The sequence below is a fragment of the Phaethon aethereus genome, assembly GCF_964289735.1.
Source record: "Phaethon aethereus genome assembly, chromosome: 13".
Taxonomy (NCBI): Eukaryota; Metazoa; Chordata; class Aves; order Phaethontiformes; family Phaethontidae; genus Phaethon; species Phaethon aethereus.
This window is the reverse complement of record NC_138589.1, coordinates 5556669-5582261: the sequence shown is the minus strand read 5'-3', so window position 1 is coordinate 5582261 and position 25593 is coordinate 5556669. Positions and strand designations below refer to the sequence as shown.

General features: G+C 41.3%; 1 protein-coding gene across 1 annotated transcript; it reads left to right on the top strand.

Moving 5' to 3' along the window:
- Positions 1-1017: 1017 nt before the first annotated feature.
- RBL2 (RB transcriptional corepressor like 2) lies at positions 1018-25044 on the top strand (the record flags this gene model as incomplete). Its single annotated transcript, XM_082005880.1, has 22 exons — positions 1018-1212; positions 2868-2998; positions 4221-4421; positions 6983-7047; positions 11134-11262; positions 12170-12330; positions 12437-12501; positions 13222-13408; positions 15293-15459; positions 16125-16234; positions 17162-17265; positions 17624-17761; positions 18267-18431; positions 18993-19104; positions 19719-19991; positions 20453-20727; positions 21281-21457; positions 21631-21702; positions 22108-22225; positions 23306-23508; positions 23934-24098; positions 24874-25044. The coding sequence occupies 22 exons, from the start codon at positions 1018-1020 to the stop codon at positions 25042-25044; spliced, it is 3384 nt and encodes a 1127-aa protein (XP_081862006.1).
- Between the last annotated feature and the right edge of the window lie 549 nt (positions 25045-25593).

Below are 25593 nucleotides of genomic sequence, written 5' to 3'. Positions count from 1 at the left end.
ACAGACATAGTCAATAAACCTCTTCTAATAAAGTACAGTCTGTTTTACTGATCTCTTAATTCACAGGTATCTGCTGTAGGACTGACATCTCCTTAAGGCTTATTTTTGAGACTCTGCTTGGTAAGGCCTTTTCAGCTTCTTGCTGTCTCTTTCCAGCGTGTTGCTGTGGATCCTTTGAAAACTGCACTCACATGATTCACTTCCCGTTACTGGGACAGCCATTTAAAAGTTTTGACTCAAAAGTGATTCAAGTCAGAAGTGAGTCTTTGTTATTTTGTGGCCTCGTTTTGAAGCTGGGGGGGAGGGGTTCCTTCACAATGGTCTAAAACTTTGCAAACGTACTTGAATTAATGCCGTTTCTACTTTGTCGTGCAAATGCTCTGCACAACTGCCTGTAACAGAACCTGACTTCGTTGTCTTCTGGTTTTATTTAGTGGTCTCTTACGAGAGTTAATTAGTGATGTTTTTGATGTGCTCGTGAAGATTTCAGAGGCTCGAAATGTGACTAATTTGTGCAAATTCTACAGTAACAGCAGTGTCGGCACTCATCATTTACGGAATGTAGTCCCAGCCCCTGCCCCTGGGCGCGAGCCCTCCTCTCTCTCATTCCTCCGCCCCATCAAGCTGCCCCGCCGGCAATCGTGCTGTTTAACGGGACAGCGGCGTCGGAGGGGCCCGGGCCCGCCTGCCCGTGACGCGTAAACCGTGACGACAGCGATTGCGCAGACTTCCATCCCCCTGCATTCTGGGAGCAGGGGCAGGGCGCGCTGCCGCTGTGCAGGGTGGGAGGGGAGGGCTGTGGCGTCACCAGGAGCGCGGTGCGCCTGCGCACGGCGAGGATGCGGACGGGTGGGGCGTTCGCGCACCGCCCAATGAGAGGCCGCGGCGCGACGGAGGGCGGGGGCGGGGCCCGGCGCCGGGGTGTTTGGATTCGAATGCGCGTCTCGACCCAGAGGGGCGGCGGCGCAAGCGCAGTGTCCGGCAGGGCGGCGCTGCCCCCTAGCGCCGGGGTGTGGCATGCCGGGCGAGGAGGAGGACGAGGCCGAGTCGGGGGCCGGGGGGGCCGCCGCCGCCCCCCCCTCCCCGCCGGGCGAGGAGGGGGATACCCGGCAGCGCTACGAGGAGCTTTGTAGCAGCCTCAACATGGACGAACGCGCCCGCTCCGAGGCCTGGCTCAGCTACCAGAGCATGAAGCGTAACTACACCCTGGAGGTGAGGGGCGACGGGCCTGGGGGGGGCCGCGCTGAGGCGGTGGGTGGGGGGGCAGTCGCGCTGAGGCGACCGGCCTGGGGCGGACGGCCTGGCGGGAGGGAGAGGGTTAAGCGGGGGGAGGGAAAGGGACGGCCCTTGAGGCGCGACGGCCTCTCCCTCGCACCGTCCGGCTGAGGCGCCGCCCGGGCGTTAGGTCGCCGCCGGGCGAGGGCACGTTCCGCCCCACTCCGCCTCGCAGCGCGGCCCCGGCCCAGCTCGGCCCGTCAGCGCTCGCCCCCGTGGGGGTCACGCCTCGGCCGCGGGACGTTTCCCACACCCCGCGCCGTGATCGCGGCCTCGGCCCTCCCGCCCGTCGGGGGAGCGGGGCTCTCCCGCGGCGTCGCGCACAGCGGGCGCCCGCTGCCGGGGTGCGCGGGCGAGCGGCTGCGCAGCGCTGCTCTCCCGCTTTGAAGCTGGAAAAAACCCACAATCCTGAGTTGTAGCTCTGAGAAGGCGTGAAAAATAAAAGCGATCGTATCGCTGCAGTCTTCCTACTTCGAGCTGCCTAGCTGACGGCCGTAACAGAGTCATCTCGGTGCGCGCTTATCGGCAGCTCTTCAGTTGCTCACGCAGATGCTTTCAGCGCAATTATGATAAATTGGGTTTCGCGTGAACGTGGCACAAAGCTTCGTGGAAGGTTAAAGGTGCTCAGGTTTTGTAACATCATTCTTTAAAACGCTAACGTAAGGTGATGCACCCGCTCTGTTTTACCTGGTAGCCTTTTAAAAAATGAAGGTGGCGCTTACGGAAAAGCACATCTGCTTAGCGTTATTCGGAATTCTTTAGGGCTTCCCTTTCCATAGCAGCGCTAACGGCGCTTCCACGCGTGGAAGGCGTTAGTTCTGCGGTGCTTCAAGCTGTCTGCGTCTGCTGGAGGCAGGAGGTGTTCTGGGTCTCAAAGCACCCCTGTCACGCACACTGCTCCTGACACCAGAAGTGGGCTGAAGCGGCCAGAAAGAAAACTTGCCTTTGCCTCGGAGGTGTGGGCTCGTCTGGCCCCGTGGTACCGCGTAGCCCAAGAAACCCACAGCGTCGAATTCAGTGTTCTGTGCCCCCTTTTTTTACTGTACTTTTCCCATTAAGACCGTATTTTTTTAATCGAAGAGGGAGAATAAAATTCGAAAGATTTTGTTGGAATTAATGTCTGTCTTTATGTACCAGGTTGAGTAATTGTTCTGTTGTGCAACACAGAGAAAAATGGAACCTATGTTTTTCTGTTCCCACTGTCTGTGGAATCTTCTGATAGAAAGGGACTGTAGCTTTTTTTTTTTTTTTTTTTTTTGGTAACACCAAGGCAGTGCAAAATGTTGTTACAGAAGAGCAAAGCTAAAAATTTATTGTTAAGCTTTGGATCGAGTGTGAAATTCATAAAGGTAACCAGTAACCATGTAATTTTAGTTTTGCCATGGTTCCATGTTAAGTGTCTTGTTTAGCACCTGTTTTTCTTGCAGTTAAAAACACAAAGTAGCTCAACAGAACTTTGAAACAACAAATCTGGTTGAACTACATCGGTTTAGGACACAGTTACATCCTTTTTCCTGTTGTTGGGTGCATAGCCGAGAAGTATGTTTTTCTTTTAGTCAAATCTTTCAGATGCTTGATGTTTTAATTCACAGGGAAATGATCTGCATTGGTTAGCGTGTGCCTTGTATGTGGCTTGCAGAAAAGCGGTTCCAACTGTGAGCAGAGGGACAGCTGAGGGAAATTATGTATCTTTAACCAGAATTTTGCGCTGTTCAGAACAAAGGTAACTTCTTTTTGCTAATTTTTAAACACTTACAAAATCTCAAAGACTGCATATCAGCTTGTGAAATTTAGCCATTGAGAGCAAAGGCTAAACATCTTTCTTGTTTCCTGCTTTTAAAGATAGAATTTGTATCACTGGAATCTTTGTGTTATAGCTCATTACCACCGAAGTAGGACAGTTCCATTTGGTCATTACTATGTTGTAAAAACATGGGTTTTCAAAATCAGAGATTGACTTCTTTCAAATAAGAAAGAAACCAGTCACTGAAGAATAGTCTATTTTTGAAGAGTGTGCAAAGTGTGCACTTCTCACATGAGAAACCATTTTTAATTGGCTGTGAAAATATTCACACAAATTACCATGGTTTTTTGTTTTTGTAAGGAGACTTCAGTTTTCCCATGTTCTTGCTTTATGAAATTAAAGTGGTGTCAGAATCTGATAAACAAATTTGTATCAACTGTTTTTGTCCATAAAACAATGAAGTAAAACTTCCTGAAACAATTGACTTTATTTATTAGCAATCATATTATTTTGTAACAATTTATTAGATTGGCCAGAAAAAAAAAAAAAGAATGTCCTTATGCATTATTTCTCCCCATCTTCTTCACCATTGGAGCATGGCTATTGGTTTAAACAAGTGTTCCTTTAAAAACTTTTTTTCTTCCGAATCGGAAATTCAGGGATATTCAGGAATGTGGATAAATTGTTTCTGTCATCTGGGCTATATTAATATATAACATTGAAAAATAATAATAACATTGAAAAAGTAGGTGTAGAAAAAGGAGTGAAAAATAAATGAAACACAAATTTGTGAAGTGAAATTTACTGGAACTTAGGGGTTTTTTCATACTTTGTAGAATCCTCTTCGCATTGTACAACTCGGGGTTTGTTCTATTTAAGTGCATAAATTATTCAGAAAAATGAGGGAAATCTGATTTTTAGAGTAATCTGTCTGTTGGAGCTGATTGCATCTTCGTGAGGAAAAGCCAGAACTGTGAATATATAGTCGACATGGTCATCAACTGAGGATATAAAAATATTTTGCAAGCTGTCCGAGCTCATGCTGCTTTATGACAGAAGGACTGGCTCTGAGTACGTTGTCATATTTACAATAACGCCATTTTATCAGTAGTTTGGGAGACAGAAATTGCGTTGTTGTTAAAAATGTATATTTCTGCCAAAACCCCCGCCCTTTCAGATCTAACCCTTTTGGTATTTTCAGCTTGATCGAGTTTTTTAACAAGATGAAAAAGTGGGAAGACATGGCAAATCTACCCTCCCAATTCAGAGAACGAACCGAGAGGTTAGAGAGGAACTTTACAGTTTCTGCAGTAATTTTTAAGAAGTATGAGCCCATTTTTCAGGACGTTTTCAGATATCCTCAAGAAGATCAACCTCGTCAACAGAGAGGAAGAAAACAGAGGTAAGTCTCTGTTATTTCCAGACTGATTTTAGAGCATTACTGTTACAAAAATATAATGAACTTGCTTGGTTGTTTTAGTTGTATTTTTTACTATATTTTCATAGTAGTTCTTTATAATGTTGGAGTTGGTCTGTCTATCCTTGCTGACAGGGTGCAGGAAATCCCAAAGCTGCTAAGCTTCAATGATTTGGGAGGGCGGGGGAAATCAGCCTGTAGACAAGAGAAATATTAATACTTCTCAGGTGGGAAAGGCTGGAAGAATTTGATCATTGTACAATCTGTATAGCCTCAGCAGCTCGTAGAACGAGCCAGCCTGTTTCACTGTCCAGTAATGCCCATAGTTTTTTTCACAGATGTAGATCTTCCGGATCTTTATAGTAGAAGCTTTGTTTCTTTGTTAGTGTTCATATTAGGAGTGCTGTGAAAGCTAAGTCCTAGTCTTCTTTTTTGGTTATTCTGATCTTAACAACATTTTGTCTGTTTCTGCCAGCACTTAGGATGGTTTGTGATTTCTCCTGGTAGTAGAGATTGATTTATTCCCGTTCATTTTTTCTTTCATCTTCACTACTGTGAAGGGCCATTGTTTGGTTGCTGTTATGTGGGGTTTTTGGTTGGTTGTTTGGTTGGGTTTTTTTCATTTCTTTTACTTTTTCTAATATTTACAGGCTAGTTCTTAGTTGGGGTTTTTGGCTTTTTTTTTTTTTCTTTTTTCCCTCCTTTCTCCTTGATGTTCTTGTGAGCATCACTTGGTGGCACTTACAACCAAGTGTATTTGAATCTATAATAAAAGACAGGATTGTGCCTCAGTGATTGTGTTGGAGAATGCAAAAGGTGAGTAAATTGGAATTGGATTATAGATGGAATAGAGTTATGTATTGAGATGAATATTTGCTTACAATGTTGAAAGTAAAATATAGTGCATATATAATTTATGATTATATGAGCTGTACTAGTCGGCTAGCTTGGATGGTAAGGTGTGAAGTAATTTTGAAGATTAAGTTGGAAGATGATACTTAGTAATTTTTGTGTGAAAGGTTTTTGACATTTAAAACCATTATTTATATAATCTGATGGAGTAACTAAATAAGAAAGCAAAAGATTAAGGCTGAACAAAGTACTGAAGAAATAGAAAAGAATATGGCAATACCATGATTTAATTTGGTCTGAATGAAAGAATTTCCAATTTAAAAATATAAACCTGAATGAAATACAAAATATTAAACACAGTCTTAGGGAGCAAGCAAGCAACCGAAAACCTGATAAAGACTATATATATTGTGCAAGTACAGCTTGATTTTGAGCCTTATATGTCTATTTTAGAATCTAAATTAGACAGGTACACTTTAAAATAACCTAGAAGAGATGTGATAATGTTGAGCAAAACATGTCTCTATGCCACCTTCTTTGCTGCTCCAATGTTCTTCTGTCCTGCGCATGAGCTGCAATATATGAAATAGCACTTCCAGTGATACGTTATATTGGAAACAAGGAACGATGCTATGGAGTTATAAAAATTGGTGCTGGGGAGGGATTTTGGCGGGGGGGGGGAGGTGGTTTTGTGTTTGGGTTTTTTTTAAGTCCACACAGTAAATACTTAACCACAGTTTCTGATATTTTGGGGGTGGCATTGGGTGGGGAGGTAAATTTGGATGAGTTGATTACTTTGTCAACATTTTTATGTTACCAAGAACACAAACCAAACTTAACTAGACAGAAATGTGAAAGTAGGAAGGATATATAAGAAAATGGTCCAGTATGGTATGCGTGGCAGTATTAAGAAATAGCAAGTCCTCAATAGCTGCTAAATTTCTGATTTAAGAAGGGGCCTCATGAATGAGTTATATTTTATTTGAAAGCATTTTAAACGAAGACCAGCAGAGGAACTTGGTTCTGATAAACATTTAATGTCTTTCAAAATTCTGTATACTATATAAAATCCTACACAAAATGCTTCACATCAGTACATAGATGACACTGGTGAACACACAGTTCTGAAAGTCTTGCCTGTACTGGGTATATTAATATCAACACACTGTGTAATGAGTTTTTCCAAGAACACATGCTTATATTGCTCAGAGTGCTTATGAGAAGGAATTTCACCTCTGGCTGTCAAAGTACTTGAATTGACTACATGTATCATTTGTTGTACGAAAGAGCAGAAATAACACTTCCTGTAGATTTAAAATTTAGATGTTTACCTATTCTTTGGAACCAAGGTCATAATTTTGCCTTAAAAGAAACTGTTTAGGCCAGCCATGTTTACCATTAAATTTACAGTGATTTTCTGCTCAGGTCTTGGCCTGTTGCTAATGGAATCTGCTGTGTCAGGCTGCTGTAGTGACATTTGAATCACTGCATGCAGACTGAAACTGGGGGTCCACTTGTGTCCGCACTAAACCAGTGTGCGGCTTGCTTTATTACCTTTAGTCAGGTTTTTAAGGGAAGGGTTTAAGATTTTGGCCATGCTATTTTTCTTTTAGAGTGATTGGATGTTGTATGATGTTCTGTCACTAATTCATTGAGCTTATTGGGTGTCTTCTTGCTGTATTTTTCCCCCAAAGACGACAACCGTGCACTGTGACTGAAGTTTTCCAGTTTTGTTGGGTGCTGTTTGTTCATGCAAAAGGTAAGAGACTTGAAAGGGATTAAATACTGCAAACCTGATTTTGTTAAGTCATTGTATCAATCCTTAAACACTGGATAGGTACAGGCATTTCTGTATTCAGAACAGAACAGCCTGAAGGAATGTATTCTCTACTAATTTGCTCAGCTGTATGTTTTACCACACTTCTAAGGTGAGCTATATGTCCAAATAGTTCGGTAGCTTTTATGTGGAATATTTTTCTGTAAGTTTCCAGTATTGTGGAGATTTATGCTGTAATTCCAAGGGAAAAAAGCAGCTTAGAATTTTAGTGAATTCATATTTAGATGTTGTAATTAACATAAGGTGTATATATATGTTTACTAGGAACAAAGCATATTTAAGTTCCTCTGAAGTTTCCAGCAACACTGAAAATATGTAATGAATTTTTTTCTACAACCTAGTAAAAAATTATCATAAAATTCTAGGTGTGAATACTTTCATGCTAGTATCATGGATAGCATTCTCATTCTTTTGATAGCTTTTTTGCCCCCTTACCTTTTTAAAAAATGAGCACGCAGCAACTGTATCGAGTAACCATATTGCATTACTGAGTAGTTCTGCGTACGCCTGTCTTGCCAGGGTGATTTTCTCTTGCATTTTGGACGTGGTGGTACACATATAAACGTCTGACTGTTTTGAAGACTCAGATTCCTTTGGAACATGTAAGGGAATCCTCTGTTAACATGCTTCTGCAGAAATAATGCAATGAACAGACAATACATTGCAATGTATATATGACCATAAGAGCAGCCTTAAAGCTAACAACAGCAATTGCTCTTGACAACGACTGATGCGAGAAAAAGCCACAGGAGGGAACAGGATTAAATCCTTATTTTAGGCTTAAGTTGTTCAGTCATAGCCCGTATAGTCTGAAGTCTTTCTTCATCAAACCTGCGTCTTAAAGAGCTTCTGCATATTTATTTATTTAGGGCTTATTAAGGTACTGCTTGTATGAGTGTTCACTGGGAATTCTGTATAAGTAAGATAGTGTTTTGAGGAAAATAAAGACAAGATTTGTATTACTCACTAAAAGAACATCTTTGTAGATTCAAGTCCATTGATAATTTCCGGAGATACTTATTTTTTATATTTTTTCATAAGATAACTTCTGGTAGAAGAAAATTAATAGTTTAATTCCTACAAGGAAAGGGATAAAAGGAATTTTGTTTTGGTTTTGGGGGTCCGTTTTTATCCAATTTAGAAGTAAATCAGTGTTAAGATTCCTGCAGCATGCTGTGATTTCCTGAATTGGCTGCTTTTGTGGGTAGGACAGAGTAGGCTGTCACAATATTGAATTATCTGGCACTAATTTTGTTCATTACAGATTAGCCTTTCTTCCTACACTGTGCCACACTGCCTAGGGTTGCCAGCAGTTCCTTTTGGAAAAGTTACTGGCAATATTACTGGGCCCTCACCGTCACATCTTTGTACAAAGATCAAGAAGGGTGTGGTGTACACAAGTGCTGTACTGAACACTGTATCTTAATGTAGAAGATTCCTTTTTCCAATAGGCTGCAAATGACATTTTACTGGGGAAGAGAAACCTTTCCTAAACAAGTATGTTGCTTGCAGCCCTGAAACACAGTATGATTTTCATCTTTTTTTATTGTGGGGTTTTTTTTCAGTTCAGAATAGCGCAGTCAAGTAGTACGAAAAATCTATTTATATGCCGGGGAGTCCAGAGGAGAGTTAGTACAGTGCTTTATTTCCAGTCAGTCAGGACTGTACTTCTTTAGCACAGTTAGGCAGCTGAGAGAGTAAGTAGGTCAGTCTGAAAAATCCGAGATTTTTCTTTTCCCTTATAAAATCCCCACTTCTATGGGGAGATTGGACAGTTGACAAGGTGCAAAGGGACTTTGAGTCTCCCTATTGCTAGATTATTGGTAAACATGTTTGAGCAACTACATCATCAATTAACTACCTGTTAATTGCCGAGCAGTTTCAGACATTGAAACTAACTTTGTAGAGAATACCATGCTGATAACATAGTCGATTCAGTTTTACAAGAAAAAAGAAAATTAACAGTAATTATAAACTGTAAAATTAGTAGGTGACTAGCGGTAAATTTATTGAAGTGTGGCAGCACAAAAATGTAAACTAAATGCTGACCATTTCAGGCATTAAGTATTCATGTTAAGTTTTGTTCAGTGTGTTTTGAGGGTTGGCAGTAATCCTTTTCATGGCAACCACACATCAGTGGCAAGTTCAGGCTCGTCTCTCTGGTATTTCTGCAAGCCTGAAGCTCACTGCATTCAGTTTCACAAACGCAGAAAGTACAGATCTTGTTCATACCTTTGGTATACACTGCAAAGTGAGATAGTGACTTTGTTTAGCGAAACTGCAGTTCTTGCATACTGCAAGAATTTATCTTTAAACTCTCTTGACTTTTTTTCTGTCTTTAAAATGGGAATGAAAAAAATGCATCTCTGCTGCACTGAGACAGCTATTTTTTGTTACTGGTACTAGGTTGTGAATGGGAGTAGTAAGCTATTGTTTGAAATGTTATTGACAAATTGTTTGTATGAAACTACTGGTGCTGTAAAATCAGCTTCATTTCTGATTGTGCTGACAGTAATGATTGCCATGCTAGACTTTATATGGTTATGAAAGTGAACCTATGTTATGAGAGTTACTTCTTTTATTGATAAACATTTTGCTATTCTATTTAGGACTTTCGTTGCTTTGCTGTGAACCTTTAATGATTTGGAAATAACTAATAAATGTGTACAGTTAATACAAATTTCACGTGGGCTTTGTTATTTTAAAGAGCTCCAATTATCTGCATTGACATTATTTTTCTTTTAACAAACATGGAATCAGAAAACTGATTAGAAATTTGAACAAACTGGTACATTACTGGCAGAGAAGTAACAGCATAATTTAGAAAAATTCTTTAATCGTATATACCTTTAGATGTGCTCTAAGTGAGTTTACTACTACATGATAGATTCCTTCAAGGAGTTAAACCTGTGCTTCATTGTGGGCTCAGCCAAGTGGTTTGGAGCTTACCTGGAAAACAAACAAACAAACAAACACGTAGAAGAGTTATTAGTATTGAAAGAGTGATAGAAAATCATGCTGTGCATATAAATTCATGGAATTGTGATTTATGGTATTAATTAATGGTATAGTTTATTTTACAAGACTGTTTTTAGCTATGGCCCTTCCTCTAAAGGAGTATCATAAACCTAAATGAGTTCAGTAAAGAGTAATGAATATGAATATAATCTTTGTGAAAGGTGATAAAAGAGTGAAGAGGTTACAAGGATTCTTTTCTATAGAAGATGACAAGTAAAAAATACTTTAGAGGTACATGAAATAAAGCTACATTGTAAACCAGATCAGTGATACACATTTTAGCTCTTTTGTAAAGCACAAGGGAAATAAAGTTTCTGGACAATGGGGAAGGGGGGGAGTTGAAGGAGGGGGAGTGCTTGCTTTTTCTAGGACATGTGAACACTTGGCTCTATCCTAGCAAAAGTTGAAGTTCTTTGCAGCACCTTACAGCAGTGCAAAACTGGGGAGAATGAAAGGCTCAGGCGGAACCCATTCTTCCGCCTCATATGCCTTCAGACCAAGACTCTGCTTCAGACAGATGGAGTAAGAATCTCTTGAAGGATGTAACGCTGCCAGACAGTGGGGCTTGTGTTGCCAGAGTTATGGTAACAAATCTTTCTTCTTTGAGGCAGTTAGCATTATACAGTTCACGCTGCTTCGTGTTATTTATGCACCGATTAATCAGATTACTGCGAATGAGGGAGTCTGCAATATCGTATTTATCAACATTTTGGTAAGGTTTGTTTTTAAAACTGCACAATATATTTGAGTTCCTACACAATTACTGCTGTTCCTGAAAACATATTTTACTGTTATCTTTGCTATATTTTATTAAGCGTGTGTCTGTTTTACTACCTGCATTTCTATCCACATATTTATAGTCACCAAAGTCTGTGTTTCCAAGACTCCATTACTGATTGTAATACAAATCTCAACAGTTTCTTGGTTAAAAGATGTTTTTTAAGTCAATGCTAATTTTAATTAATCTCTTATGTCTTTCTAATATTGAAGGTAATTTTCCTATGATCAGTGATGACTTGGTCAATTCCTACCACCTCTTGTTGTGTGCTTTGGATCTAGTGTATGGAAATGCTCTCCAGTGTCCTAACCGTAAAGAACTTCTGAATCCCAATTTTAAAGGTATGTTGAAAAAAAAAAAACCTATCTGTCTTTGTCCAAAGCCTGCAAGAACTTCTAGGGCTACTGAAATTAGTATGAATCTATGTGGCAGTAAATAAATTGGATAATATTGATATTAAATATATGGGGATTAATATTTTCTATATCTGGCTACACAGATTTCTATTAATGTAGTATGTAGTAACAGACTACTGAATTTTGTCAATAATATAGTAAGTCAAGAATTTAATTTACTTTGGAAATACCATCAAAGGAAGTTCCAAAGTAAAAATTCCAGTTAATGACATTTTAATGCCAGTGCAAGAGTGCATAATGACACTGTCATTATTGGACACAGTCAAACTGGAGACCTCTCGTGAGGCAGCAGTTTGGACAGACCCCATGTTCAGATACGAGAGCGGCAGCTTGATTGTTTCTCTCTCATTTGTGGATTGTTGCTGTTCTGAAGAGAATGGAAATGTAGGTTGACTTGATAACCACAAATGCAAATGAATGCTGAGAAGTTTCCATTGAATTTCTGGTGCAGTTCTTTCCAGACTTACACTTCATTTTTAGTGCTGTACAGTATTCGCATTTGCTCTGTAGTGGTTTGGATCTGAACTGGGACCACTGTCTCAAATTTATGTGAATAAATTTTATAGTTCACAAGTGTTTGATTAGTTTTCTATTAGAACTGATATTTTAGATTTTTATCACTCAGTATCTAATTTTTTTAAATCTCTGATTCAAAATTGAGTTTTGATAACATAATCAAATTGTGTGGGCATTGTATAAGTAATAATTCTTTCAAGAGAGCTAATTAGATTACCATTTCAGTTTGACACCACCTGGACTACACAGTTTGGGTTTAATAAGAAGACAAGATATGGATTTGCAAAGTTAAATAATACAGTATTCTTAATTGTAGGTCTACCTGAAGACTTTCATAGTAAGGATTACAAAGTATCGTCTGATCCTCCCTGCATCATTGAAAAACTGTGTTCATTACATTATGGATTAGTTTTAGAAGCAAAAGGCATCAAAGAGCATTTTTGGAAGCCGTATATTCGGAAACTTTTCGACAAAAAGGTTGGGCAGTGGATTTGCAATGTAGAAAATTTTCCCTTTGCTCACTATCTTCAAAACCTCTTCGAAGAACTGAAATGTCCATCCTTTGTTCTTAACTGTCTTACAGCTTTTAAAAGGAAGAGATGAGAATCTGACTGGATTTCTAGATCCTGGGAACTTTGGAGATAGCTTGTGAGTCACTGCCTTCATGGTTGGGTTTGCATTAGCATCCTCTGTAATACAATTGCACTTGCATTATCATCTGTATCTTAACAGTGATAGTAGCTAGGTGACTTGCGCATTTATTAATGTTTATGCATTACAATGCATTTCAGTTCCTTTTCTTTGAGGTGGTACGGTCTGAGGTGTGTTTGAAAGAGGACTGATTCTTCACGACGATGTTACTTGATGTCTAATTCTATTCTTACGTTTCTCTGTTTCCTCGATTTTTCTGTATAAAGTTTTAGTATGAAAAGATGTGGGAGCACACTGAGTGAGTGGGAAGTGGGAGGGGAGAAACTGGGTTTGGTGGTATTTTTTTCTTTATAAACCTAGAGATGTTTATGAGTAGGACTTACTTTCTTTTAAATGGTAAGTGTAGTTTATGATGAAGTGGTGCAGTGTAAGTTTTGAGGGGTTTCCAGCCACGTAAGAGTTCTCAGTATTTTATTATGTTCCTCCTGTAGCTATACTAAATGGCAACAACCAGATATAATGGCAAAATAATGTCCTTGCCACTGTCATGTTTAAGATACTGTAGATTTTAAAGGAACTCCAATACTTAAGTCAGGGTTATAAGAAGTTCTGAAGTAGACTTCCAACAGGCCAAAACTGTGTTCATTCAGTAAGCAGGTGAACAAAGCGCTATCTAAATAAAGGGGGGTTTGCATCTGTCTTTCCTTTCTGCTGTAGCAAAGCCATCAACAAGGCCTACGAGGAGTATGTTTTGTCAGTAGGAAATCTCGATGAGCGAATATTTCTTGGGGAGGATGCTGATGAAGAAATTGGAACTCTCACGAGGTGCTTAAATACAACTTCAGGAATGGAAACAGCTGAAAGAGTACAAGTGAAGCATAATCTGCAGCAGCACTTTGACAAGGTGAGTCTGATGTGGTCTGCGTTGCTGTTTTTCTATGGAGAATGAGTTGAGTTAGTCTCTGTCCGATGAAGAGAAGTAGCTAGTACAAATTACCCTCTTTACTGTTTAAGGTGATCTGGGAGCGTACACAGCATAGCTGAGTTAGATTTTGTAATTGATTAGATACATTGTTTACCTTTGGGGATTTTGGACAGAGTTTCTCCTTGCATTTGGGTTTTATTTGATTAAAACCAGTATAGAGAGATTGTTTAGGTGATCACCTAAACAGCTATCTTCAGGTGAAGACTTTCAAGCACAACAAAACAGGAATTCTCCATGGTGGTTTGGCAGGTGCTGAATTGTCCTGCAACTGTTGGGGCCCTCTGGACCTGTTTGCCCAGCTACCCCTTCCCTCACACCTCTGTCCCATACGCAGAGTTTTTTAACATATGCAAAGCTGCTTGGCACTTGGCTCTATGCGCTTTTTTTTTTTCCTTTGAACAGATACACTTCAGGCATTAATATTGCATCTGTTTACGCTTTTAGCTAAATCACTAGGGAATGATTTTCACCTTGCTTGCCTAAAAGCATGATACATATATGACTAATACAATAGCATAGAATATGGGCTTTGAGAGGATAAAGAACACTGCATGTTTCAGAACAATGAAGTGAAGACCTATAAAATTATCAGGGACTTCGTGTGACTAGGGTAGCTTTTGAGAACAGGCACTGGCTTTGAATGCAGACATATGTATATACCTGTGACTACAGCATATCAAAATGTTCCTGAAGATGGAAAAGATGTCTTAAAGGAGGAAGGATACAAGACAGGCAAATGAAGAAGGATCTGAGCTGTCTTAGCCTTTTGCTCTCTGTAATGTAATTGTGCTAAGACAGTCTAGATCACTGAAATAGTTGTGTGATCTTTTCCCAGAGTGAGACCTGGTTTAATGTCTTTCAGTGCTCTAGAGAGAAAAGGTCAAAATAACCTTATTTGTAAAATCAGTGCAAGTGGTTAATTCTTCGCTTCGGAGGTATTTAAAGAAGCCATCAACAAGCAGGTTCTGGGTGCACAGGCCTGGGTGTGTGACTCCTGTACTGATGGAACTGTGGCCTGTAAGGCAGCAGCTCACCACAGCGCCTGTCTGTGCTGGTGCATGTGCCGGGGAGTCCGAGGCAGGGCTGGGGGAACCATCTTTCCTGGTAGGGTGGGGACACAGAAATAAAACACACTCCTTAGGAGTGTGTGGGGAAAACGGGAGGAGTATCGGCAGCTAGACGTAATGGTGAAAAGACTGCAAAATGTAATGTGTTCATTAAAATAAGGAAAACATTTCTTGGTTAAGTAATTGTGTGGTTAGATAAATTAGAAGATGCATTGTTTTTGCTGTACGCTAATTGAAGGAACAGCCTTGATGTTAAATTATTACGCTGTGATGACTTGATCTGATGCAAATTAATTGTTATGCTCAGGAGGGCTCTTCATGTAAGAGTTAAACTTGCTGCAAGGAAACCCTGGCTCAGAACACTTTTCCTTTGGTACTCAGGGAGAGGAGGGGACGGTTCGGGTTTTGGGGGATTTTAGATTTAGACTGGCCTAGCTGTTTCACACTTCGCTCCCAGCCATCTGCATCTCTGTGTGAGGTCACAGCCTCTGTTTATACGTTTATGCAGTACTATTTGATAAAAACATCCGAGTGACGCAGATAACTCTTTCATTGCTGGCTATTATCTGAGCCGTGAACTAGTTTGGGCTGTTTGATTCCTAGCCATTTTTTCCAGGCATGTATCATAACACAGGGTAAGAACTCTACAGATTGGCACATTTGAGGTTGTGACCCCTGTCTAAGTTTTGTAATAATAATGTAGAGTTATATGCGCTGATTTTTTTTGTCCTTTTAGTCCAAATCACTTAGGATTACAACCCCACTTACTGGCCGCAAGTACATTAAAGACAGCAACCCGTATGTGACACCGGTTTCCATAGCAACGTACAGTTTGAGCCGCCTCCATACGATGCTGGCAGGACTGAAGAATGCCCCCAGTGAAAATCTGGAGCAAATCCTCAGGTGAGTTTGCCGTCAAGCTAACCAAATAATTCTATTTTTTAAAATAGTTTTAATAACTGTTATTGCTAAACAGTGTGATTTAAAATGTGAGTCCGTCTTGAAATGTTCTGAAGTAAAACAGGACCCAGAGAAATATTCAAGTTTCAAAGGACTCTGTCCTCTTTGTTTGGACGGATTTCTTCTTCAGAGACTGATGGCTGTAAGAACACACAACAGTTGAAACCCACCAGCTCTGAGCTTCTCCAACAGCAAACTGCTAATACAGAAGTTTCAAGACTTTTCTTCTTCCTACCTAGCAAATCACTCCATACTGTAGGAGATTCAAAATAAAAGTTACTCTCCATGTAGATAAACGGTTGCCTCCGGTACAGTGTATTTTAAAACCGTTTTTGTATCACGTGGAAAATGCTGTTTATCCCTGATGGTGAAAAGATGTGCATATTTACTACAGTATATACAATAATCATAATATGTGGTGGTCATTTTACAGTACGTATACTGTTAGGCACCTATGGGTGTGTTTGTATTGCTATCCAAGTTATTTATAGTTTCATGCTTTAATCGTATGCTAAAAACAATTGTACTTTTTTTTTTTTTTTTTTTTTTTTTTTTTTTTTGGTCTTAGTGGGAATAGTAAGTTGAAAATGTTCAGTTTTTATTTTCAGGGCATGTTCCAGAGATCCTTCACAATCTATTGCAAACAGAGTAAAAGAAATGTGTGAAGTATACTGCCAGAGCATGCAGTCTGAAGGAGAATTCAGTAACTTTTCCAAAGGTGGGCAACATTTTACTTATGCAGATAAGAATTAAAGTGCCCGTCAACACATTTATCTCCTGTAAGTAACTTACAGTTTTACTTACAGGTTATGCTGGAGCACAAGCGTCTTTTCTATTACTTTTGTATTTTATTGGTATTCTTAAGGCATGGCAAATTTCAACCCTGCATGCAATTTTATAATCAGCCTTAGCTGAAATCATTGGAATTTAATGATACTTTCAGCTCTACTGAAAGAGCAATGACAAGCACTTGTATGGGTACCTCTTTTTCTCTCAATTACAATAGCGATGGCATGGATGGCATGGGACAGTAATGAAAAGTCTGCCTCACTGTAGTCTTTGAATGTCCTACAGCAATTCTGGCTTACATACAAGGATAGGTTAGTACAGATACTATGTAAATCCTGCCAGTATAAGCACAAAGTATTGTTAGCAAAGTTGTCAAGATCTGTGAAGCGCATGAAGACAAATGAAAAATTAGGAAGATGCTCTTGACCTTCTTGATTCTTAATAGGGCCTTACTTTATTTGTGTTTGCTCCTGTCAAGATCATTGCTTCAGTGGGTTCTGTTGCACAGTGCAAGCTGGATCCATATAGATATTCTTTTCAAACAATGCATCTTCTCAACTTGAAATACATCTATTATATTATAGCAATTTCAAGATTGTTCTTCTGTATGGTGTTTCCAGCAAAATCCAGGTTCAGTAGTAAGTTATTCTGCTCTGCATTCACAAGGCAGTGCAGCAGAGGAGAGGGATGCTGAAGTGAACTTCAAATTAACTGCTTTAGTCCTGAAAGTATTGTCGCCCCAGCAGCACAGAAATCCACACAAGCTACTAGACTGTTGTATCTCTATAGCTTAAGATAAAGAACATAATTCCTTTATTGCATTTCACTATATTGTTTCTATTTAAAATTCCTGCAGATGTTGCTAGTAAGCATTTTCGTCGTGCCGAGGTGCTGTACTATAAGGTCTTGGAGTCAGTCCTTGAGCAAGAGAGGAGGAGGCTGGGAGACACTGACTTATCGGTAAGGAAAACCGAGCACATAGTACCTCACTCCTGCAGTTGGATCTACAACAAAGGGAAACAGTTAGAGAGCAGAAGAGACAGCTAATTAAAACGAGGTAGAGCTCTGAAAAGTAGCCTGTAAGTACACCCGAATGGAAGATAAAGCATACAAGAAATCACTTGTGTTGGCAAACACAAAGGTATATGAGATTTTTAATGAGTAAAGATGTCTCATTTTGGATTCTGTTCTGTCTCTTACAAAGCTAGATCTCTCTTTATAAGCTTGATAATCCTGCTGTCGATGCAGAATAGAAAGCATTTTACTGTTCTGTAGTTACACTGTAACTAAAGCATTGAAATTTGCAACTCTCTTGCAGGCAATACTGGAGCAAGATGTGTTTCATAGGTCTCTGCTGGCATGTTGCCTTGAGATAATTACCTTTACATACAAGCCCCCTGGCAACTTCCCATTCATCACTGAAATATTTGACATTCCAGTTTATCATTTTTATAAGGTAAAGTGTTTGATAGCTAGCACCACTTATCAAGTCGTGAGCACTCTATTGCCTTATATATTAAGGAATCTCCTTACCTAGAAGTTAACTTCCATATTAATCCTTTGTTCTCAGCTTTGCCCCTTTTTGTGTTGAAAAACTATCACCCAGCTGTCTGTCATTCTGGGGTGTGTCTTAGGCGTTTAAAAATCAAAATGCCGCTAGCAGTTTAACACGGGAGCAGTAGTGCCCAGGTACTGATGCAGTACCTAAGGGGTTACCATTTCCTCATGAGCTCTAGTTGCAGCTAGTCTGCAACAGTGCTTGACATGCTTGTTTGTTTGGTAAGATAGAAATGTCTGTCTTCTGCCAGAACTGCAAGGTGGTGTATGAGTGAGTCAGAGTAATGCCACTTTACTATTTCTAACAGTCTCTTCGTCCTTGAAATCAGGAATTAGAATTGGACCTTTCTGTAAGAATATATGAAACAAGTACATTATGTTGATCATAATTATCCTCCTTACAGGTAATTGAGGTTTTTATTAGAGCAGAGGATGGCCTTTGTCGGGAAGTAGTAAAACACCTTAATCACATCGAAGAACAGATCTTGGAAAGTATGGCATGGAGACAGGAATCCATACTGTGGGACAGAATCAGAGATAATGAAAACAAAGTTCCGAGCTGTGAAGAGGTGAGCGCTTCTTTACATTCTGTAACATGTTTAACACAGGTTCCTCTGTGGAGAGGATGGCAGAGTGTGGACGTTATACCCTGAAGGAGAGGCTTTACATGTCCACATTTCAATTTCACCCAACAAGCTCATCAGTATAGGGAAAACAGTAAATGTAGCGTGCTCTGGGCTGTTGTCTACAGAGCCATCCAAAATGGGGACACGCAGCTGAGGGCATTCCCACCCAGTATTTGCAGAGCGTAGCAACAATGCACCAACTGGACAAGCAGGGAAGGCCTGGGCCAGTCACACTTGAAAAGATTACTAGACAAGAAGAAATGTGGAAAAAAGTACAGACTTTTAATTGTAGTCACAGAAAGATTGTAACAGTACTCCATCTTCTGAAGCAGTACAATCACTACAAACCTTCAGTTAGACTTACGGTAAGTTTTTTAGTGTTCTTGGTTTTATTTTTTTCCATACAGTTTTGCTGTTCAAGATTTGCAGCGTGGTAGCCTTTAAAAACTTGTTAGAGAGTCAATCTGTGCTACAGCCACTCCAATAGAACTATAAATATTTTAGGTAATGCCGCCTCAGTATTTCGAGAGATCTGCAGGGAACAGTGGTGTAGGTTCACCACTGACACCAAGACGAATAAACGAGGTTCGTGCTGAAACTGGAGGACTAGGAAAAGGTAAGACTTTTTTTAAAGCATAGCATACTTAGAATTAAAAATTGAAGCCACTTACAAAAACTTTAAGTGCTGTGCAGCAAGGAGGCTGCTTCAGTGTCAACGTACAATTCACTGCAAACACACTTGTAAATGGTGTTTCTGTTGCAACTCAGTTGTCAGGTGTCGAAGACGGATGCAGTCATTATTTCAGTGTGAACAAAACACTGTTTTGAGACTCTGTTTTCAGGAGGTTATGTATATGAACAGCATGTATTCATGCATGTGTTAAATAATATTTATACACACACTCGACTTACGTTCTGATCAGTGGCACTTGAACAGTTTGCTGTATCGCTATACCAGAACAGAAGCTTCACTATATATCTGGTTATGTGAAGTCTCCAAGTTTTTCTCTGGAAAAATAAAACATAATACATTAGCTTTGGAAAAGATTAAGCACAGCGTTATTCATGATTAAGTAATCTCTAGCAGCAATCTGTAAGCCACAAATATATTAAAAAAATATGTTTCCTGACCTATTCTGGTTCTCATTTAGACTTCTTTCAACATCTGTGTAATAAAGGACTACACAACAAGAGTTAAATATCTATGGGTGTGGTTTTTCTAATCCACAGGCCTTTCATCCTCTCCAACTACCCTGTATGACAGGTACAGTTCTCCTACAGCCAATCCTACAAGGAGAAGACTGTTTGCTGATAACGATACTACCTCTGACAGCGGAACTCCAGTAAGAGTTTCCCAGCAGCCCGTGGTAAATACGGTGCCAGTGCAGAACATGAATCCCGAAGCCATGTCGGTGACGCCAGTGCCCGGCCAGACGCTGGTTACAGTGGCAACTGCCACCGTAACAGCCAATAATGGGCAAACTGTTACGATACCAGTACAAGGTAAGAGAAAAGCTGCGGTGGCATTATTTGGACTTGTTCCCACCAGAGTATCAGTACACAGTAAGGGGGAGAGGGAGGAACAGTACACCAGTGGAGAAAAATGTATGTTTAGGGATTCATAATTGGGAAGAATTGTATGACTAAATAAGCAGAATTTAGAGACAGAACATATACACACAAGGATGTTCTGACTGCCAACATCTATCTTGTAAAACTTAGTTATTTCAGTATGTCTTCTTTCCTGAACTAGCAGGGGATGACGGTTGCAGTAGTATTATAGACTTAGTTCAATTTCATTATCATCTTGTCTCCTTATGACGAAAATTCCAAAGTATTTCGATGAAACAATTCCATGTGTAATATACTAAATATATAGTTATAAACAACTAATTAAAAATTTAAAAAAACACAACCACCCATCCTTGCTCTTATTTTCGACTCTCTTTTTTCTTAAATTACAGGAATTGCCAATGAAAATGGAGGAATAACTTTCTTCCCAGTCCAAGTCAATGTAGGCACCCAGCCTCAGGCTGTCTCTGGGCCCATTCAGCCTCTCAGCGCCCAGGCGCTGGCTGGCACCCTGAACACTCAGATGACGGGGGCCACGCTGCAGTTACCAGGCCAGTTAACCGTTCAGCAGATCTCTCCTGCGGAGCAACGGCAAACCCAGCAATTTACCGCTGCCACGTCCATCAGGCCTCGGAAGATGGGCTCGCTTTCACTCTTCTTTAGAAAGGTACTTTTCAGGCTCATTTGTGCTTTGCTGGGGTTGGATTCTGGTAAGTTGTCAGTCATCTGGGAAATATGTACTTATTGTTAGTAATAATAAGAGAATATTCCATTTCAAAGTTAATTTATATCCTTTGTCTATGCATGGACGTACCTGAAGAGTAGTCGTCTTATGCAGGAGTAGACTATCACCACAGCCACGGTGAATTGGGAAGAGTAGCTTCTGTACTTGACTGGCAGGTACTTAAAGGTGTCCATTTTCTTTAGGCTCTTTAAAAGAAAGAGATTTACCTTTGAGACATTCTGGTTTACTCAATACAGTGGTTTCCCTAGGCTATGCAGGGCCCTTCCTGCGCTCAGGACAGCTCAGAATTTAAGCTTCAAACAAATGTTTTCTTAGCATCAGTACTGGGACTGTCTGTGTCTTGCAAACAGAAAGCTAACTTTAGTCATTCTTCTTTCGGCTTACCATTTGCATAAGTTCTGCAGGGTGTGCAAGCCTGACCTGGGTAAGAAAAGCATCATTGCTGCAGCCCTGAGCACAGTCTCCATTTCAACAGGTGTATCACTTAGCGAGCGTTCGCCTGAGAGATCTCTGCGTCAAACTTGATGTATCTGATGAGCTGCGGAAAAAGATCTGGACGTGTTTTGAATATTCCTTGGTGCACTGCCCCGAGATCATGATGGACAGACATTTGGATCAGCTGCTGATGTGTGCCATCTATGTAATGGCTAAGGTAAGGTGTACATAAATTAAAAAAACAACCAAACAAAAAACATCTTTAAGACTTAATATTCCAAAGATTACAGTTCCTCAAGGGGGGAAAAAAAAAGCCAACAACGAACCAAACAATACACACAAAAAACCCCACAGAAAAACTGTTAACCTTTTCTGTTCATCCACTCTTAGGTTACTAAGGAAGACAGATCATTTCAGAACATCATGCGCTGCTACCGGACACAACCACAAGCCAAGAGCCATGTAAGTACAGTTACTATTAAATAATGGGGATGCTGTTTATTCAATGCCTTAGTTCTGTTTTTGGAATGGATCGCTTTTTAAAGTAGCATTTAGTGTTAAATGAATGCAGCCTGTGAGCCATTCTCCTCAAAAGACAGTGGTCATATCCAAAATCCTGCACTCCAGAAAGCTTTTTATACTAAAGTATCTCTCAAATAGAAAATAGCTTTACTTAAAACCTAAGGAGGCGGCGCCTATTGGATAGTACTCCTCTTAGGAGCCGCTATTTTCCTCTCCAAGAAGCAATTTGATACCACAATGAAGTTTCTAAAAAGCAGATGTATCATGCCAGCTGCTGTTTCCTGACTGTAAAACTGCACATCTAATCACACTACCTTTGCTACGCTCCTCTTTTTCCCCTGGCAGGTATATCGGAGCGTCCTGATAAGAGGCAGGAGACGCCGATGCCGCTCTGGCAGCAGTGACAGCAGTAGCCAGCAGAACTCGCCTACAGACAGAAGTAAAGACAGAAACAAAGAAAGAAGTGAGTGATTCCAGATGTTTGTTTTTAATTCCATTTCCAAGACAGCATGCGTAAAGTAAGAGTTGGATTTTGTGTCACCCCACCCCAAACAGTTCTTTCTTCGGTAAATGTGCACAAAATTAAGAACATACGTGTAACAGTTAAGAGTTGCTGTAACTCAACATTACACCTGCTTTGACAGTCTTGAACCTATCACCATGTGAGCTCACCTTCAGAGGTTAATGCGCTGGCCAGCCTGAACTCTGAGTTCGGTCTGTACGCCAAAGAACACGTCTTTGTAGATGAAAGGAACGCTGTGCGAGCCCATCTTCACAGCCAGTCACGGAGCTGCTTTTGCAGGCGCTGGCTGGCTGCAGAGATGGGAACGCACTAGCCACCCCCAGCATCTGTTTTAGCGTATCTGACATCCCTTGAAGCTTCCTTCCTTGGTATTTGAACTGACACGTTTCCCTTGAATTAACTTTTATAAAGGAAAGCAAATAAGTGATGCTGTATATTCCTAAGACCGATTTCCAAGATCTTTACTAGATGACAGTATAAACTGTAGGTAGTAATGTCTTCTGTCACAGGGAGGGGAGGAAAAAATTACATGTATTTCACAACTTCCCACATTAAACCAGCAGGAAGCATTACCAAGCCAAATATTTCTACTACTAGCTGAAAGCACTGCCATTCCTTATTTGACATCATGCCAGCTAGCAACAAGAGCGAGCCGCTGTTAAAAGTATAGCACAAACACCTGAAAAAATGGAGTTTTAGCTCTGCTTATGTGTGATGAAACTCTGCTCATACAGAAACACCACTTGCAGTATATCCAGTAAGAAGTTAGAAAGCAAACGTGTACAGAAATGTACACATCCTCAGTAGTTTGTTGTCTTTAACAACAGCGTGCTTTCTTGTAAGGAGAGATGCTAAGGGAACAAAATTAGCGTCACTGATATTGGCACCACATTCACGGCCCCTATACTGCCGTGTGAGCGTCTGGGACGTGGCGCCTGTATGCAGCTGAAGGCCTGGGGTGCCAGTGGCTGGGGTGCACTGCACAGCTGAGGCCAAACAGAGTCGCTCTCGCCTTTGCAGGCAGCAGAGACTCCAGCCCCGTAATGCGATCCAGCAGCACCCTGCCTGTACCGCACCCCAACAGCGCTCCCCCTACTCCAACCCGCCTGGCAGGTGCCAACAGCGACACTGAGGAGGAAGAGCGAGGGGACCTGATACAATTCTACAACAACATCTACATTGAGCAGATTAAAGAATTTGCCCTGAAGTATACTTCAAATGCAGTAAGTTAAATTCTTTTCATTAGAGTAAATAGATTTTTTTTTTTTACCATACATGCAGTACCCTTCGCTAAACTTACTGTAAGCAAATTCAAGGGATTATACTTTCATGTGACAATGATTTCACTTCAAGGACATACACAGCTGCTGAAATATTAAATACTTGTGACACCTGTTTGCTGTTTCCTCCTGTATGAAAGGCAGTGCTGAGCAATGTCATCCGCCAGCTGCAGATGGCGTTAGAAAAGTAAATTTAAAAAGTACTCATCTGGCCTAATAACGTGACAAATCTTGCATCTATTCTAAATGCGTACAGTATGACACGACTGGAAAACGACTAAATGGTGTTTAAGGTGGCCAGTTCACACTGTAGCAACACCGGAGATCAGACACCAACTATTGAGTGACCTTCATTTTCTCTTGTGCAGGCCGATTCGCCTCCGCTCTCGCCCTACCCCTTCGTAAGGGTTGCCTCCCCTCGCAGAATACAGCTGTCCCAGAATCACCCAGTGTACATCTCGCCACACAAAAACGAGTCTACTCTCTCTCCTCGAGAGAAAATATTCTATTATTTCAGCAGCAGCCCATCTAAGGTGAGACTAAAGGGTTTTAGTTTGCTTCTATAGATCTGTAATTCTAGCTTTGCTTTTTGGTAATGAAATTGGAGAAGATTGTGCAGCACACCTGTCTGTTTATATTGTTTAACATGTACTTTCTCACCTCGCGCTCTTCAAATTGTCAGCTGAGGTATCGAGGAAGTTGTAAAGCAATCGGGTGTCCAAGCTACTTGTGTACTTTTAAGTTACTCTCTGTGCTGGTAGACATGAAAGACTGGGGAGGCGCAGCTGTCGTGCCCTTCGCTTTCAGGTGACAGGCGGGTTGTAGGGTATAGAGACTGTTCAAGGAGCAGAACATGGAAGTACAATCACAGGCTCTTACCGACCCAGGGGGAACGAAATGGCTCTTAAGGTGCAAAAGCTCACCAGGTGAATATGTAAGCGGCTGCATCCTGTCATCTCTGGTCACCCAGAACAAAGCAGAAATCTTCCTCGAGAAGCATCTCTGTTCTAGACAGACGTTGGTGCATCTGTGGTGCAAGGTAACAGCCGTAACTGCAGCCGGAAGGCCCCTCAGCTCTACAGGTGTTGAGACAAGCAGCTTGCTCGAGTCCGAGTAAGACAGTAACACACAGGCCAGGGCGGTGATTGTAAAGGTTAGTCCGTCACAGGAAGCACTTTGGTGCAGTCCAGATCTCCAGAAATAAAGCATATGTAATCCCACTGCCACGCAGTTAACAAAAGTTCACTTTCTATTTTGGTAGTCACAATAATGACTGATAATTCAATTTCTGCCCCCACCTCTCTCCAGAGGCTAAAGGAAATTAACAGCATGGTTAGAACTGGAGAAACTCCCACAAAGAAGAGAGGCATTCTCCTAGAAGACGGTACGGAAGCGCCAGCCAAGCGCATCTGTCAGGAGAATCACACCGCTCTGTTAAGACGACTGCAAGATGTAGCAAATGACAGAGGGTCTCACTGAGCCCCGCACAGGTATCGCCCGCGGCCCTGCGAGTCACCAGGCCCTGGCAAGTGGCTTGAGCCAGGATGCCCTCTCCCCACCTCCCCGCCCTGGCCATTCCGGTCCCCTGTCCCCTGCCAGACTGCGCCGGAGGGGGCAGAGCCTCCCGCAGCGCCTGGGGCAGCGAGGACATGCTGCAAAGCCCGCAACCCAGCCTCACCCCAGGGTTACGCTAATCACAAGGCAAGCGATCCGGCTTTGGCAAGCAGCTGAAGTGCTTTTAAGTGCTTGCAGAACACATCCCTTGTACAGCTGCTCTGCGCTTTTCTACCCTGCACCAGGTACTTAAATCCATTTGCTCTAACCAGCGCTCTGCCATTTGCGTCCCGGGGCTAGGATGTTGCACTTGCCAAGACAACCGCAGTCAACGCTGTCTTGGCTTCTGCAGTTAACCACCTCCGTGAAATCAATGACTTACCCCTAACAGTCTGGCAAAGTCCAGTTCTGCTTGGGAAGGGAAGGTGGGAATAATCTTTTCAAGCCCCGAAGGAAGCTGGCTGAATGGATTCT